The sequence below is a fragment of the Eutrigla gurnardus genome (genome assembly GCF_963514095.1).
Source record: "Eutrigla gurnardus genome assembly, chromosome: 9".
Classification (NCBI taxonomy): domain Eukaryota; kingdom Metazoa; phylum Chordata; class Actinopteri; order Perciformes; family Triglidae; genus Eutrigla; species Eutrigla gurnardus.
Window position 1 is genome coordinate 12,727,891 of NC_139923.1, and position 17,030 is coordinate 12,744,920.

At 41.1% G+C, this 17,030-nt stretch overlaps 3 protein-coding genes across 3 annotated transcripts; 1 reads left to right on the forward strand and 2 right to left on the reverse strand.

Annotated features, from left to right (window-relative positions):
* Positions 1 to 447: 447 nt before the first annotated feature.
* LOC311018836 (uncharacterized protein) lies at positions 448 to 7,925 on the reverse strand. Its single transcript, XM_084017905.1, has 9 exons — positions 7,737 to 7,925; positions 3,869 to 6,416; positions 3,663 to 3,777; positions 3,315 to 3,495; positions 3,184 to 3,198; positions 2,819 to 2,902; positions 2,456 to 2,526; positions 980 to 1,115; positions 448 to 876 (listed from the first exon to the last, which is right to left on the reverse strand). Exons 1-9 carry the CDS (start codon positions 7,812 to 7,814, stop codon positions 853 to 855), a joined length of 3,252 nt encoding a protein of 1,083 aa, XP_083874031.1. The 5' UTR covers positions 7,815 to 7,925; the 3' UTR covers positions 448 to 852.
* A 652-nt stretch (positions 7,926 to 8,577) lies between these two features.
* slc35b4 (solute carrier family 35 member B4) lies at positions 8,578 to 13,406 on the reverse strand. The gene is made up of 10 exons (XM_084016852.1): positions 13,166 to 13,406; positions 12,381 to 12,494; positions 12,197 to 12,299; positions 12,054 to 12,103; positions 11,845 to 11,926; positions 11,628 to 11,688; positions 11,183 to 11,292; positions 10,969 to 11,044; positions 10,754 to 10,829; positions 8,578 to 9,975 (listed from the first exon to the last, which is right to left on the reverse strand). Exons 1-10 carry the CDS (start codon positions 13,240 to 13,242, stop codon positions 9,726 to 9,728), a joined length of 999 nt encoding a protein of 332 aa, XP_083872978.1. The 5' UTR covers positions 13,243 to 13,406; the 3' UTR covers positions 8,578 to 9,725.
* Positions 13,407 to 14,159: 753 nt separating this feature from the next.
* Positions 14,160 to 16,807, forward strand: golt1bb (golgi transport 1Bb). The gene is made up of 5 exons (XM_084017611.1): positions 14,160 to 14,351; positions 15,019 to 15,110; positions 15,205 to 15,383; positions 15,479 to 15,560; positions 16,602 to 16,807. The coding sequence occupies exons 1-5, from the start codon at positions 14,327 to 14,329 to the stop codon at positions 16,638 to 16,640; spliced, it is 417 nt and encodes a 138-aa protein (XP_083873737.1). The 5' UTR covers positions 14,160 to 14,326; the 3' UTR covers positions 16,641 to 16,807.
* The last annotated feature ends 223 nt before the right edge of the window (positions 16,808 to 17,030 follow it).

The following is a 17,030-nucleotide window of genomic DNA, read 5'->3' on the forward strand; positions in this document are numbered from 1 at the left end:
TTTTCAGGGTCGAACCAGAGTTCATTAATATCAAAAATTTGAAATAAATCTTTCCTTTGGAGACATTTAACTGATAACAGGTGAGGGAGCAGTTATCGTATCTATGCGTTGGTGGGCGACATAAAGTCGTATCTAAAATCTTCTCATAAGACTCCATATCCAAGGTTAAATAATGCAAAATAACCTTTGCTGATGTCAAACAGCCGGGACAAATAAAATAAATTGTTGCATGTTTGAACATGAAGGCCATAGACCACTGTAGTACCCCTACACAAGGCACTTTTTCTTAAAACACCTCAGGTGTTGGTTGGTGAGTTAACTAAGAATATTCAATACAGTTAAGGGAGTACATTTTCACTTAATCTTCATCCACCAGAGGGCAGCAACCACTTACCAAGATTTTCTCAAACTGCAATATATAAAAGTAATTTTGTAATGTGATTTCACAACAAAGTTTATTAATATATTTTTTTGCATGCACCAGAAATAACTTCCGAAATCATTTATTTACAGAAACAATAAACTCAAACACGTTGCGGTTGTTGTTACTTCACCGTCTGCTCATCAAACCATTCTTTCATGCATCTGCAACCTGATATTGGCTTTTATAACTTCAAAGCACACATACTTGATTGATTTTCCAGGATCTCATTCAGTACATATCTCGTACAACCTGATTTGAAGTTAAATTTAGTTGTGCATCACTTCATTTACCAACACGAGCACTTTAAATGAGCATATCCATCTGTTATTGTTGTGGCACAATCGGTTTTATGATGATCCCAAGAACCAAAGAGTTTGAAATCATGGCATTACCAGTTCCAGACTACTGGACTGGGTGTGTGGTTCACGTTAACCTCCGGTGCTCAGCTTATCCTGTGGACAGATGGGAGAAAAGGGTCGTGTGTTACCAACAACAAATCAGGTCTTGAAGAGTGAAAGCGGTTGACGTTTATCCATCCGAGTCGTACCTTCCTACCTTCTTGGAGTTTTCCACACACTGCATGTAGGCTGAGGCGATACTCGAGCATGACAGAGTCTTTCCTGCATTCTCCTTGTAGCATTTTAAAATCTGACTCTGCAAGTCGCCACACACCGGCTTGATATTGAAACGCCTGAGAGAGACACACACAAACATCATGTTAGTTTGGCAGTTACACATGTTTTTCTGAATGCTTAAACACAAAGTGATTCTTGAAGCACTGTCTCTGAAACCTTTGGCACACTTAGCCAAGGCATTTACCAAGTGTGCCAAAGTGAATGCATGTTCTCTGCTTTACACTCAGTTTGTAAACTTCTAGCAAAACTGTAAACATTAGTCTCTACATTGCTGCACTGTTTTGCCAATATCCTTTCTGCATAGACAAAACTTTTGGATAATGAGTTGCATCCAAATCAGAGTTTGGGTTAGGGGTTAGGGTTAAATAGGACACAAAGTGGGAGGAGGAGGAGGACAAGGAAGTGAAGAATTAAGAGGATACATAAAAAAAAACAACGTTCCCCCTTATTTGTATCGATAGTGTTGTATTCGGAATACATATCCATACTTTACAAATTTGGATTCCTTTGTGCATGTATGTTTACTACATGTACTGTATAACAAAGCTTATTATAGTGCCTAAGCAATCAGAAACAACTGCAATAAGACTATATTTCTTGCAGGCATCCATGGATGAAGTTAACCTGGATTGTGATTGGTCCCAAGGCCTGTACTACAAGGCGAGTTCAACTTTTAGTTATCTGGTTTAACTAACCCTAACAAATGCAATCCAGCGAAACAGTCCTACGACAGACCGGTTATCAACTCGGTCTGGCTCTGAGTGCATTCACATAGAAGGGGCGGAGCTTGCAGCATATAATCACAAACATGGACAAGTCTACTCTCAGCAGAGCAACGTGTTTTACAAACGAAGAGCATATTATAATATTAGAAAAATACGAAGATGTTAAACACATAATCCAGGCGTAAAGGCGTAGATCTAACTCTAGTTATATAGATCTAACTCTTATACTCTAGTTGTATACTTAGATGTATTTTATCACATAAAATACTAAAAACTGTATTGATCCCCTTGGGGAAATCATTGCTTGTATGACCATATTGGAGCATTATTCTTTCAGCGATGTGAAGCAAATAGCACGAATATAAGAACATTCAAAGGGGAAGAAGGCTGTCGGTACCGACAGCAACATAAAACTAATGGTAGCAACGTAACGCAGACAGTCCACAGGACTGTAAGGCACCAGTGATTCAGAGGTGATGCACCTCAACGTACAGGTGAAGAATGTGAAACACAAATTAATACATGATTTTAATATACGACCAGAGAAGAGCTCACTAATTGAACCCCATCAACTGTAAACATGTTTGCATATTATTAAGACTAGATTATTAAAAGAGGCAAATTTGCATATCATTTTTGCATTTATAACAACACAGTGACTCCAAACTTACTCAAAACGGTTGTGAGTCTCTTCTTTGCCCTTCTGGAAGCTCTCAGCAGTCACCTTGTAAAACTCAGTGCACTGTCAAAGAGGTCAAACCACCATGAGTTACCATCAAGGAAAAATACATAAAATATTTAGAGCTTGTTGAAAGCTGAAAACAACACTATGGGAGCAGTGCGAGGGAACCAGAATAGTCATGTTGCAGCACAACAAAATGCAGGTCCAACAGCTAAACATAGAGCAGAAAACTTTACAGCTTCAGGTTAGAATTCTCATCTCTCTTGTAATCTCATCAAGAAAAAAAATGTAGTTTCCAGGAGCTTTAATGTAACTTCAAACTTAAATGAGACGTAGAGAAAAAGTTGCTCACCTTAGATTCAAGTTTGGAGACATGTTGCTTGTAGAGAGCACCTCGTTTTTTCAACTCTTCCTCCCTCTTCTCCAGTTGATGAGCCTGTCAGAGTTGTATATATTTAGACATCATCATCAGACATCATCACGCCTCTAAAACCTCTAAAAAAATATTCATGCCAATACTACACTGTTTTTGTTCTGCATTTTGTAGGCCGTGATCATTTCCATACTGTTATAAATGACTTTTTTTCTTATTTTTTTGCCTCAACAAATAATCTGTTAAAAGTAAAGTGGAGCACACAACTTTGTCACTTTAAGTGATTAGAGCAGATTGAAAGTGAAACAGTGAGTCATGCACGTATAAATTCTCTCACATCTTACCTTCAGCTCCATCCTCTGAAACAACACAAGAGGGCAGGAAAGAAAAAGAGGCACAGTAAGAGGAAAGATTTGGACAATTACAAGAGAGATCCTCCTTACAGGCGTACAGATGCTGTTTTTCTTGTGCTTACATAGAGCTGCACCATGAGCCTCTGGTCGTCAGTCTTCATTCGCTCCTTCATGATGGAGTCTGCCAGGTTCTCCATGAACGCCGCCTTCTCTCCCTCCAGCGTCTTCGTCACCTGCTCCTCCACCTGAGCCTGAGCAGCTGCTCGGGCCTCTGCTTGAGCCTGAACCCTCATCTCCAGCAGCCTTCACACAGATCACATGTCATACATTTGTTCTACTTGCAGTGATGTGACGTCAATACAGTTCATCAGAGGGAATAATTAGCTGACAGAAATGTTATCAGCTGCTTTTTTGATAGTTATATTTCAAGCAAGCTTCACGAAAAACTCTACAAACAAATGTATCCTTACTGTTGCTGCAGCTCCTGCCTCTTCTGGTTGATCTCATCCTCCAGACTCCTCTGCAACTCCTCGTTGATCTTCTGCCTCAACTCTTCCTCCACTACTTCACGAAGAACCGGTGCAGCTGTAAGTAACCACAAAAAAGGCACAACAAGTTTAATTGCTTTATCTCAAACAGTTTCTAAAATCTTCATCTTTGACGGTGATCAGCTCACCTGCTGCTGGTGGTGGCGCTGAGGCAACAGCAGGTACTTCATCCTCAAAAATAGGGGGCAGAGACAGGGTTGTGGTGGGCTCCTCGGCAGGTGGAAATGGAGCAGGTGAAGGTGGTGCCAGAGGCTCTATGAAGGGTATATTTACAGGTGCATCAGTGGGTACGATGGACAGCTCCATACAGAGCCCTTCAAAAGAAAGTTCTTGAGGAGGTGAGAGTGCTGCCGTCAGCTCTGGAGGAGGTGAGGGTGCTGCTGCTAGCTCTGGAGGAGGTGAGGGTGCTGCAACCGGCTCTAGAGGTGAGGGTGCTGCTGCCAGCTCTGGAGGAGGTGAGAGTGCTGCTGCTAGCTCTGGAGGAGGTGAGGGTGCTGCAACCGGCTCTAGAGGTGAGGGTGCTGCTGCCAGCTCTGGAGGAGGTGAGGGTGCTGCTGCCAGCTCTGGAGGAGGTGAGGGTTCTGCAACCGGCTCTGGAGGAGGTGAGGATGCTGCAACAAGCTCTGGAGGAGATGAGGGTGCTGCTACCAGCTCTAGAGGTGAGGGTGCTGCAACCGGCTCTAGAGGTGAGGGTGCTGCCGCCAGCTCTAGAGGAGGTGAGGGTGTTGCAACCGGCTCTGGTGGAGGTGAGGGTGTTGCAACCGGCTCTAGAGGAGGTGAGGGTGCTGCAACCGGCTCTGGGGGAGGTGAGGGTGCTGCAACTGGCTCTGGTGGAGGTGAGGGTGTTGCAACTGGCTCTAGAGGTGAGGGTGTTTCACCCAGCTCTAGAACCGGTGTGGGTGTTGCAACCGGCTCTAGAAGAGGTGAGGGTGTTGCAACCGGCTCTAGAACAGGTGAGGGTGTTGCAACCAGCTCTAGAACAGGTGAGGGTGTTGCAACCGGCTCTAGAACAGGTGAGGGTGTTGCAACCAGCTCTAGAACAGGTGAGGGTGTTGCAACCAGCTCTAGAACAGGTGAGGGTGTTGCAACCGGCTCTAGAACAGGTGAGGGTGTTGCAACCAGCTCTAGAACATGTGAGGGTGTTGCAACCGGCTCTAGAGGAGTTGAGGGTGTTGCAACTGGCTCTAGAAGAGGTGAGGGTGTTGCAACCGGCTCTAGAACAGGTGAGGGTGTTGCAACCGGCTCTAGAGGAGTTGAGGGTGTTGCAACCGGCTCTAGAACAGGTGAGGGTGTTGCAACCGGCTGTAGAACAGGTGAGGGTGTTGCAACCGGCTCTAGAACAGGTGAGGGTGTTGCAACCGGCTCTAGAACAGGTGAGGGTGTTGCAACCGACTCTAGAACAGGTGAGGGTGTTGCAACCGACTCTAGAACAGGTGAGGGTGTTGCAACCGGCTCTAGAGGAGTTGAGGGTGTTGAAACCGGCTCTAGAAGAGGTGAGGGTGTTGAAACCGGCTCTAGAAGAGGTGAGGGTGTTGCAACCGGCTCTAGAAGAGGTGAGGTTGTTGCAACCGGCTCTGGAAGAGGTGAGGGTGTTGCAACAGGCTCTAGAGGAAGTGAGGGTGTTGCAACTGGCTCTGGAGGAGGTGGAGATAGAACCAGTTCACATGGAGGCAGTAGATCGACATTTGAAACCAGGACTGGAGGCACTTCTTTTTCAACTGCAGCAGCCAGGACTGCTGGCTCAACATGAGTCGTCTCCACTTGCAGAGGTAACGCTACAGCTGAATCAACAGGACACGGTGGTGTTATTGGTTCAGCTGGTGTTAATTGAATAGTGGGTGGAGGTTGAACCATTTCCGCTGGTGGCACAGACAGGACAGCAGATTGAAGAGGTTCAAAAGTGGGAGCTACAGTAGCAGGTTCATTGGTAGTTAAAGGTGTTTCAAAAGGCAGCGGTGGAGCTAAAGCCGGTTCTGCAGGTGGGGGTAAGACAATAGGTTCAAAGATGGGTTCTGCTTTTGGCAGTGTCACTGGGGTTTCTTGCTCTACATGAGGTGGGATGAAGGATTCAACAGGAGGTAGGACAACTGGCTCAGCTACAGCTGGTGGAGGAGGTGATTCAAGCTTCACATCGGCTTCTACTTGTGGAGAAGGTGTAGATGGAGGTGGAGGAGGGGTTGAAACAAGAGGGTCGGTTAGAGGTGGAGTTATTGGCTGGGCTTCAGGCTCCACGGTAGGAAGAAGGGAGTGAAACTTTACAGGAGGAGGGGGTTCCACTAATGGAGGTGTGGACAGGGCTTCTAGAGGAGGAGAAGGTGGTGGAGCAGGCTCTGAGACAACAGGCTCAGTTAGAGGTGTAGTTTTTGGCTCTACAGCTGTAGGCAGGGATGCAGGGTCCACAGATGTAGGAGGCAGGGAGTGAAACTTTACAGGAGGAGGAGGTACAAGTTTTACAGGAGGAACAGGTTCCACTGACGGAGGTGTTGATGGTGTGGTGAATGGAGGAGGTGGTGGTAGAAAAGGTAGTAAGTGTTCGACAGAGGGGGCGGGAACTGGAGCCGGTGTGGGTGGTTGTGTTTCAGGTGAGTGTGAAGGTGGCGGAGGACGTCCATTCTTTGAGAGTTGAGGAGCAACGTTTGAAGACTGTTTCATCCGATGGATCACTTTATCTGACAGCTGAAGAGAAACAAGAGAAACACTTATTAATATGGACTTAACCAGCGTATCATCTTATTCTAATAATTTAAAAAGGACAATTCAGAATTAAACAATGCAACCATAGATTGGAAAATATTACAAAAGGTAGACATTCTGTGAAATACTCATGCCGCTGGTTTGAGTTGTCGGTTTACATGATGATTCTTTACATATTTTTTTTATTTCAAAATCGGAAAGTCTTTTCTCACCATGGCTTCAATTATTTCAAGGTCTCAACCCAACTAGTGCCATCATCATCCAGTCCACTTATATCCATTTCAGTATTTTTCTCTTTGCACTTTTTAATTTGTGTTTGGTTTGGCCAAAATGGCTCTTAGCTTTTACAGATTATTATTATTTATTTATTATTGTGTGGACAAGTTAATCTTCTTAACACTTTGAGTTGATCAAATATTTTACAATTACAAGAAAACGTTTTGGATTAAAAGACCATTCTTGAACTTAGAAGCCATGAAGAAGAAGAACCCTCAACGTTAAAACCAACATGGCTGAGGAACCTCAGAAAAACCTAAACTTATATCTACAACGCCAACTCCATCTGTGGAGGAAATTCATGTAACAGGACTGAAAGCTCCAGAACAGCTACTGCATAGAGCTTATTTTTTGACAGCCTGATTTATTAAATACATTGATTATTTGTTATTTCAAGATTTCATTAGGAAATTATAATAAACTGTTTAATCATAAATGTATGAACTACCTGTCATAATTATTATTATTTAGTAGGCCAGCTGTGGGGAAAAGGACAACCCATGTTTGGGCTACATGCCCTTAAAAGTTAAAGTTCCCTTGATGTTGCCTGAGGTCACCGAGAGAGGTCTATACACGAAGGTCACAGTTCCATGAATTGCCTAAAAATAACTAAAGGATTGTTAAGAATTCAGACTTAAAGCTCCTTTAATTATATTGTTTCTGCCACGTTAAGGATTTGGAAACGAATAACAACTTCAGTTATATTCACGATGCAATTAATAATTTAAGCAGCTGTGTATTTGTTTTTCACCCTGTTGTCCATGTAACAACCGACTATGTTATTTCTATATTTAACGCCAGCAGCACAACAGAAAGCCCCTGACTTTCTGCAGTGTGGAGGCGAGATCAATACTTATGGATCACATATCAAAACATTTGAGAATTAAAGATCAACCGGGATTGCAGACGAGCAATTAACCAGCATGCACTCTGCAGGAACAGCCCCCCACTGCTGAAACAACATGCATTAGCCTGAATACTTTCTCCCACTTGGAATGCGTGCATTTTCCCCGAGCTTTCACTCACCCGAATGCCCTTCACAAAAGTTACCCCTCCGCCTTCACCATCCTCGCGAGACAGGTGACTCGGGCCGTTTCCCCCCATCCACACTCAGGCGCGCAGCACCAGCAGCTACACGACGAGGAGAGGTGGATATCTTTAATCCGCAGCGTGAATCTGCGCTCCTTGAAATCAACCACAGAAGCTGCAACAATATACCCTTCCCACTGAGGCTCAGCAACGGCTGCTGTTATTGGATGCAGCTGAACAACGCCTCTCCGGATTGGTCGACTCCCCTTTAGGCTAATGAAGCGTAAAGGAACATTGTGTCCCAGCATACAATGTTTTTAAAACTAATTTAAAATCCCATGGTTTTTTTTTTCTTACTGAACTAGAAGTAGCAATACAATTGTGTAGAAATACTCAAGTAAAAGTCCTGGACGCAACCTTTACAACTTAAAAGTATAAAAGTATTACAATACAAATATACTGCAACTACAACAAGTAAAAAGTACTCATTAGGCAGAATGGCCCATTTTATAATAATGTAATTATATTACTGTATCATGATTATTGATGCATTTGTCTGTAAGCACTACTTTAATATTGTAGCTGGTCTCATTTTAATTACTTTATTTACTGTGCCATATATATATTTGTGCCCTAAATGTTAAATTTAGTATTAATATTCTGCAAAGTAACAGGAGCTGTCAAATAAATTAACTACAAGGATAAATAGAAATTCTCCACAATACTTGAAATGTTACTTTCCATAGCTTATTTCTAAACATGAACGTCTTGTTATTCTAAATTCTTTGACCAGAGAGGTGATAGATACTCTGTTATCCATATTTATAGCCAGGATGGAATTATTTTTTTTCAGTGAGCAGGGAGAATAAAGATTTATTGTTACAATGCTGACCAATAATGATCTGATACAGCTGAAACAGTTTGACACATGAAAAAAATAGCAAACAGCTAAAACAGCAACTATATGAAATTCAAGTTTGTTGATAATCCTGATTCCAACCTCTAGACATTCAGATTATTTTCTCCATTCAGCATCAAATTATTGGGTTCATTGATAAAGGTTAGTATCAATACTTATATGGAGTAAATTAGCCGTCACATTTAGAAAATAAATAGAAAAATAATATTACAGACAACAAAATGTCTCACCATGTGTTTCTTCATCTGTGAATGCTAATGAGGTAAGAATGTTCAACAATAGCACTGGTGATATTCTATATTCTCTATTTATATTTGATTTAAAGACCAATTAACCATTAACCATTTAAACAAGTCTGATATAAATAATTTCTCTGTGCTGTAGAATGATTTAAAAATACATTAATGAGCCACATGAAATGATCCATAGTCCAAAATTCAAAAGTATTCAATTTACTTAAAATATGCTAAATTAAAAATTCAGAGTATCTATTGCCTCTACACAGTTCTCAACATGGCGGCTTGCAGCTAGCGATGCTAACAGCGTTAGCAGTACTGACGGAGTCAACCGTGTTTATCCGAGGGGAATTGGAGGGCTCACCACAGAGAAGCTCGGATTACAACACACACAGAGGGAGTGTACATTTCTTAACCATATCTTTATATTACAAATATGTTTTTTCTGCTGTTTCAATGCTCTTGATATCATACTGAAAACCTTTAAAAACTATGCTAAATATTGTATTTAATCACAATTCCTTTGGAGTCGTGTTGTTGCCACCTGATGAATGCAAGTCAAATATCCAACTGTTGTTTTACATACAGACGAACACAATGAAAATATAGAATGCCACCAGCTTTACAATAAGTAAACCGTTCACATTGTGTGTGTGTGTGTGTGTGCGTGTGTGTGTGTGTGTGTGTGTGTGTGTGTGTGAGAGGGATTTACTACGGCCTAAAAAACGATAGAACTGTATAAAATCACCGCAGGATGGTCAACCAAACACAAGCTCTAAGTCCAACACAGTGGCTGTTCTTTTTATTCGACCATCAGTCCTTTCTTCTTCTTCACTCCAACTTCTTGTCTTTGGCGTCCGGTCCACGCAGAGCCGCCCTCACGCTGGTCCACACCTCCGTGTAAATCAGGGTGCCCAGGAAGACCACTCCCGTGCCCACCCAGTGCCACGTCGTGAAGGGGTTTTGGAAGTACATGATGGAGAAGATGAGGCTGAGGAACTTTCTCAGGGTCACCACCAGGGTGACGGTCAGCGAGGCGCACTCTGTGGTCAGGATGAAAACGCCGCGAATGCACACATACCTGAAAAAACTGGTTAAAGTCTGTAACAGGAGTGTGAGGACATTTAAGAGACTCTGCATTTTTTAAATAAAGTTCCTCAACAGCCAGTGATATCATGAGTTATGTTGCTGTGTCTGTTGGTTAGTGATATATATTTGCAGGTGTGTTCATTTCTTCGCATAGAAAATAATAACTAGGTGTTCAGTTCCTTATCATAGTGTATTCCTTTGTTAAAGTAACATAAAGATCATATTTAACCTGTTTTATTGCTTTACCAATCTTTTTTTTAACTTTTAAGATATTTGTTATAACACTTTGTGACGATAAAAGTACCAAACAGAGCATTTCAAAACAACACACCTTGAAAGTTAATCATAGTATTTCTGTTAATATATACTGGATGATTCTAATAAGGTTTGTGGCACAAACATTTTCTTTTATTTCATTGTACTCATATTTGCTCTTGTAATAAATGTGTTATTAACGGCCAGTATAGATCATGTGATTTGCTTTTGAATGTTGCGTAAAGAATAATGTGTGAAGAACTTTTTCTTTTTTCCTAAAATGAACAGTAGTTTAGAAAAATCACAAACCCATTTAAGAAATGATTGATGTCGCATTAAATTTGAAAACCCTCCCTCGTCACAGGTTGTTTGTCTACTGTGCATTTCAAATTTGATCCTTTTAGATGCCCAAAGAAGCAGAACTATACTGTATTTACCATATATATATATATATATAATAACTGCTACAGTAGATATACAAGCCAGTGATATAAACTTTTTCATTTACAGGATACTGTGTGATGACGTTGATCAACAGGTAGAGCCACAGTAAAGGCATTGTCACTCCAACCACAGGAACAACTGTAGGAGCTGAGAGAGAGAGTGAGAGACAGAGAGAGAGAGAGAGAGAGAGAGAGAGAGAGAGAGAGAGAGAGAGAGGCTGCATTAGTAAATTAAATTTGTGAGTCAGGTGCAAAACAGGAGATTTGAATGAATCGATGACACTCACTGCTCTGACTGAAGTAGACAGCGTGGTTGTAGATGTCTGTGCAGAGAAGCAGGAAGCCTGGCAGCGGTAGGCAGTGCTGCAAAGAGACAATAAAAAGATGAATAGCTGGACAATTAATTTGCCAAGAGAGAATATTTCCTCTCAAATGAAGCTGGAATTTCCCCTGAAGGCGTTTTGGGATTGTCCTGCATGTCGGAGCAGAGAATAAACTCACGTTATAGAAGAGGGCTTCCTTGGAATGCTTTCCGTACTGCTTGTACAGCGTCTCCTGGAAAATGCCCATCCTCGCAGACATCAGCAGAGCAAAGGTCAGCATGCCAATACCTGAATGGACAGAAATCATCAACAACGACGAAATAAAAATGTTCATCTTGCTTGTTTCCATTTATCATGCAAAAATGACAAACATTCTCTTTAGTTTAGCTGCTTTTCTCTCTTTAATGTGCTTGAGTTGAATATGTTTTGGCTTTTGGATTGTTGGTTGGAAAATAAAGCAAGCAATTTGAAGACATCACTCTGGACTGAACGTTATTACAGATATGTTCACGATTTTACAGTCTGATTTACAGAACTGCTAAATTGTTAATGAAAATACCCATTTGTTGCAGCCCTAACCCAACACAATTGTCCCTTTCAAGTTTTTGGCACCTGAAACCCACCTATAAGCCAGCGCATGAAGGAATACAAGCCCTGCTCTTCTGATCCCTCATTGGCTAGATTCTGCAGAAACAAAATGACAAAATGCATAAAAAATATTACAGGTCAAGATTGTTTATTTATAGATATTTAGTCTTGACTTGAAGAAATGACTGCATAAAAAAAAAGAGGTAAAAGACACTTATGTAAACATATGTTTATTACTATTAGAGGACTTACCACTTGTCTGGCAGACATGATGGTGCAGATGAAGATACCGGCTGAAACTAAAGCTATTGACAGATATTTACTCGCTGAATACCTGCAGGGGGAGAAGAAGGTGAGACACAGCTTCTACAATCAAACAGCATATCGATGCTTTTAAACCTGCAGACTCTACTTCATCTATGCAAGCTCTGAAGTATTATTGTTGTCAGAGGAAGGTATACCTTTTCTTCAGGATGATTATTCCCAGGATCATGTTAGCGATTAGTGATCCCTGCAAAGAAACAAACAGAGATCAGACCAAGGTGACGGGATCATGTGGAAAATTAAAAAATGTAGGCGTGAAGCGGACAAAAGCAGTTCTTACCGATCTGAAGATCATGTGTAACGGCATGGCGATGTTGAAGTTGAGAGCATAGTTGTTGATCACGCTGACTGTGAAGAACATGGTCACCATGATCACATAGTTACTGGGAAAGAAGGGATACAACAGGTTTATTTTAAGGGGTTGTTCCACATCTGCAGCTGCAAACCCCATCGATTCTTTTTACCTCACAGGGATCGCTGGTTTCTTCCTTCCAAACTTTGTTTCAAAGATGAAACCTTCTAATGCGATGAATAGAAACTGAGCGAAGGTGACGATGTTGCCGCATCCTGGAAACTCTCTGAGAGACACAACGACAGAAAATGAGAAAATATCCAGATTTAAAGATGTTTAGCTGCAGAACACGGACTACTAATATGTTTATATATGGAGTATTGGATTATTTGAACCATGTTCTTTGGGACATTTACTTTCATGATTATATTAAAGTAACATATGGACATATTTTAATTTGCGATTAGGAATTGGTAGAATCTATTAAGGAAGGAGGGACCATGTATTTAAACATCAAGGTCAAGATGCAGGTGCAAGAGAAAAAAATAAATACTGGAGTTGATCAATGGCTCTACAGTGGTTTTTGGTATTGGAACACATTGGTCCATGGTTTTTCCTGTTTACACTTGGCCGAGGAAGATCTTTAATCTTTAATAAACTTTTTATTTGGAGCCCAACACTGACACAGACCTCATCTATGCTCAGCAGAGACTAATGAGGATCCAGAAAAATGATAAACAAACAAGCAATAACCAGTGTCTTCATTTTAAGTGATGAACGTTTGGATTTGACTTTATTATTGATAAATATGAGTTATACTGTATATTTATATTGAATACAGTAACAAAACCCCGTCAGGTGGGAAGTCGACACACAGACAAGTTACGGCGGTGAACACGTTAACGCAGTAAAGTTTAAAGTCGACGTGAGTTCATGAACAGTCAGTTTGTCACTGACCTTACAAGCAGCTCCAGAGACACCACATTGCTACAGCATCCGACAAAAACCAGAACAATGGCAAAAACAGTACCCATGTTGGTTCACTGGTGGCAAAAAACTCGGTGCAGATCGTGTCACTTAATGAGGCGGTTTTCTGATCGGTGCATATTAGCGAACAAGCGGCGTTTTGTTTTTGTCTTGGGTGAGATCTGCTTCAACACAAACTCCTGTTTCAGTCAAACACGTCTGAATCCGAGATTGAACGCTTCCTTGTCGCATGTGCTCATGGGAGTTGTAGTTCCTTCTTACATTACGGGGCTGAAAAAGGCACGCACACGCACGTTCTTAATGTTCTTTGTATTCAAACCAACATTACGAATTAAATATATGTATTGCGGGGCAACAAGAGTATAAAATAGTAGGAAATCGTAAAAATGGTGGAAAAAATAACGAACATTAAGCGTAATGAATGCGACAACAGCGCGATCGCCGCGCAGTTGTGATGCGCGGAAACATCTGAACGTGCCTGCGCAGACTAGCAGTGTCTTTAAAAATGTGAGGAAGGCGCACTCGGCTCGAATCTTGGAGTACCAGAAACGAAACCGACCAAAAATGATCACACTGCTTTCTATGGAGTGTTCCTATCCCCCACACTAACGCATCTAAACATCGGTTTACCTTTGACTGTTGACAACCACTGACTGTGTGTACAGTTCTTCATATTTTGTAAGGTGGTATGTTTTGCAGGAATTCAAAGCAACTGTAGCTGTCAGATACAAATAGAGCATGAAAAGTGCAGAATCATAATCAGGTTTAATGACAAGTGGGTTTTGTGCAGGAACGTGCACAGGTTCTCAGTATTAATGATAACAAATCTAATATGCAAGACTAGAAGTGCAAGAGAAGAATATAGAGGTACAAGTAGCATAACATGAAAACTCCGTAAAAGTGTCCTGAGAACGTGATATGTGATACGATGAGCATAATAGACGATCTTTGGTAGAATACGTGAGTGCGTGGCTCCGGACGACGTGGCTGAACAAACCGCTAGCTTCGCTTTCACCGCGGCTACTGGTGGCGGATCAGCTAGCGCTGGCGGCGGAAAGCATCGGGTCCGAGTCGTTACGAGCTTTGTGTTGTCCGACAATTAACGAATAATCATCTCCCGCTGTCGCCAACATGATTTCGCTAACGGATTCACAAAGTAAGATGGGTTTATGTTTGTCCGTGTAGTCTTTGTAGCGTTTCTATGAAATACCCGGTTAGTTAGCCAAACGCCATTGGCTGAAAGCGTCGTTACGTCATGTAGGTGTACGTCACTGTGGAGTATATTACATTAAGAAATAACTCAATAATTTTCTTCAAATATCACATGCATATTTTGTTTATTTGATCTATTGATACTTGATCTATGAACATATTAGTTACTCTTAATGACCTAAATCACTAGATTAAGTATTGAAATATGGAATTGGAAGACCGTTTTAATTTACCTTTTCTTTAATTGGTAACGATTAAGTGATTTAATGGGAAATGATCCAACTGTTATAAATGATCAGTTAGCCAGTTGTTTCTGCACTATACACTGAATTAGGAGTTTACAATATGGATAAAATCTGCTTTCACAGCATATCTGATTTTATATTGCCATCAGTTGTGATACATTTAATTTTCTGGAAAAAATAATTTGCAATTCCATCATTATATTTCATTAAGTAACTTAAGTTTCTTATTTGATGCAACCTGTTAGTGTATGCAGCTGCTCAGTTTCTTCATGCCAATTCAAATGTCATCTTTTCTCATTTATGACACGTTAATGACACGCCATGTTAACACATAGCCATTATAATACCGGTTTTGTTTTCTTACAGAAATTGGGATGGGGCTGACGGGGTTCGGAGTATTTTTCCTCTTCTTTGGGATGGTGCTGTTTTTTGACAAAGCTCTCCTCGCCATTGGAAATGTGAGTTGATCAGTGATGCTGTAACCACACTGCATGACAGCCAAACATCCCCCTCACCTGTGATCGTTTTGTGTGTCTTCGCTTGTTTGTGCAGATCCTGTTCGTCTCAGGCCTGTCCTTTGTCATCGGCCTGGAGCGAACGTTCAGATTCTTCTTCCAGAGGCACAAAGTAAAAGCCACCAGCTTCTTCCTGGGAGGAGTGTTGGTGGTTCTGATCGGCTGGCCGATCATAGGAGTTGTTCTGGAGATCTATGGTTTCTTCCTCTTATTCAGGTCAGCTCAAACACAAATAAAGCATCACTTTCTCATCCTTATCCTGAATCAATGGGATTTAATATTTTTTGGCATTCTCTCGTTCTCTCTAACAGGGGATTCTTCCCAGTGGCGGTGGGCTTCATCAGGCGAATACCTGTGCTCGGGTCTTTGCTCAGTTTACCAGGGATCAGTGCAGTAAGTATCATAAAGATTCATCATATACAGAATATTTAGTCACCTTTGTCTCTTTCACAACACTCTATTTACAAGACAAACAGTGATACAGTTAGTGGTTTAGTTTTTTAAATGTGAAAAATGCAGTTATAATTTCTCACAGCCTGAGGTGATGTATTCATATAGCTTTTTATATTCAACATTCATCCAAAATCAAAAGATATTCAGGGTATGATGGGAATATCACATGCCAAAAAAGATCAAATCCTCACTTTCGTTGAATTTGTTGTGGTTTTTCCATAAGAACGTACAAAGTGATTCAGAGATAATCTATTTTCTGTTGCGACTATTTGTTGCGGCGGCCACATTTATGCCGTTAAAAAGATTTTCCTTATCAGCTGTCTCTCAAATCTCCATCATCTCAATTCTCAAAGTATTTAAACATACCAGCAGGGGAGACTGTCCCTGTTCACAGCTGTATGATTTTCATACTTGTCTAACAGGGAAGTAGGAAATCATTCAAAAAACAATCAATAAGAGTAAACATGTTTTAACTGTATGCTAGAACAGTTTTTAGCTAAACTGTTTAAATTAATTTAGGCTTTTGTAACAGTAGTTTAACTAAAATAATCTAATAATCTTTCTGGAGCTTTCAGTAGATTCCAGATGGCAGTCGTGTCTATTTTCTGACGAAGACTGTGAGACTGAGATGAAAGCTCCGGAAGAAGCTAGAAATTGAGATTATTTAGTCAGCATGCATGGTCTCCCATTTTGGACTACTGGGTACAAATATTAATAGGACGGCTTTTGTAGAAATGAGTGCTGACAGTGTGAGAACAGAGTGACTGTTGTACTGTTGTACACTGGGAGTTTGTTGTCTGTGTGAGACCTTTGTAAGTCATCACTCATCAGGACACAATTCTCTCTGGTGTAAAAACCTCCTCACGTCTTCAGGGAGAACTTTTCAGTGGAGTGAACCCTCTCACAGATATTTTTTCCTCTGAGCTTTAAACTTTGTTTCCATTTATATTTATTAATAACTGTTGTCTTATTCCCTTTCAGCTGGTGGATAAGATTGGTGAGAGCAACACTATGGTATAACGGAGGACTGTATCCTGTCGGAGTGTCAGTATTCATTCTTGTTTCTAATTGTGACTGTATACTTTGACCATTGCCACTCCAGAACTGTGAAGCCAAACAAAGTGTATTTGTGGACTTTTTGCTGACATCTTGATGTTTTGTGTCTGACTGCGTAGAGATTTTTTTTTTTTAAAAGCTGGAAGCAGGTCTCCCGTTTTGTATCATTCCTGTGTGATATTTATGGACTGATGACTTGGACCACTGGATTAACTCGGTCAGAAGCTCTTTGCAGCCTCCTCTCCTCCAGACTGTGTGCCTGAACAGTCACTGAGAGCTTTTTTTATGAGTCCCTCAATGAAGTGTTACTGGAATTTTGTACATAAAAAAATAAATAATGTCGAGCTTAATGTT

What these genes read in the sequence shown, in the direction of transcription:
- LOC311018836 (XM_084017905.1), bottom strand. Translation starts at nt 7,814, where the DNA reads ATGGGGGGAAACGGCCCGAGTCACCTGTCTCGCGAGGATGGTGAAGGC. An exon ending in TCTCCAAACTTGAATCTAAG is followed by an intron (nt 2,527 to 2,818) that starts GTGAGCAACTTT and finishes CCTCTTTGACAG; the next exon opens with TGCACTGAGTTTTACAAGGT. An exon ending in GAGACTCACAACCGTTTTGA is followed by an intron (nt 1,116 to 2,455) that starts GTAAGTTTGGAG and finishes TGTCTCTCTCAG; the next exon opens with GCGTTTCAATATCAAGCCGG.
- slc35b4 (XM_084016852.1), bottom strand. Translation starts at nt 13,242, where the DNA reads ATGGGTACTGTTTTTGCCATTGTTCTGGTTTTTGTCGGATGCTGTAGC. An exon ending in TCTCTGGAGCTGCTTGTAAG is followed by an intron (nt 12,495 to 13,165) that starts GTCAGTGACAAA and finishes TGTGTCTCTCAG; the next exon opens with AGAGTTTCCAGGATGCGGCA. An exon ending in CTTCATGCGCTGGCTTATAG is followed by an intron (nt 11,293 to 11,627) that starts GTGGGTTTCAGG and finishes CTGTCCATTCAG; the next exon opens with GTATTGGCATGCTGACCTTT.
- golt1bb (XM_084017611.1), top strand. Translation starts at nt 14,327, where the DNA reads ATGATTTCGCTAACGGATTCACAAA. An exon ending in TTCGCTAACGGATTCACAAA is followed by an intron (nt 14,352 to 15,018) that starts GTAAGATGGGTT and finishes GTTTTCTTACAG; the next exon opens with AAATTGGGATGGGGCTGACG. An exon ending in CTCTCCTCGCCATTGGAAAT is followed by an intron (nt 15,111 to 15,204) that starts GTGAGTTGATCA and finishes TTGTTTGTGCAG; the next exon opens with ATCCTGTTCGTCTCAGGCCT.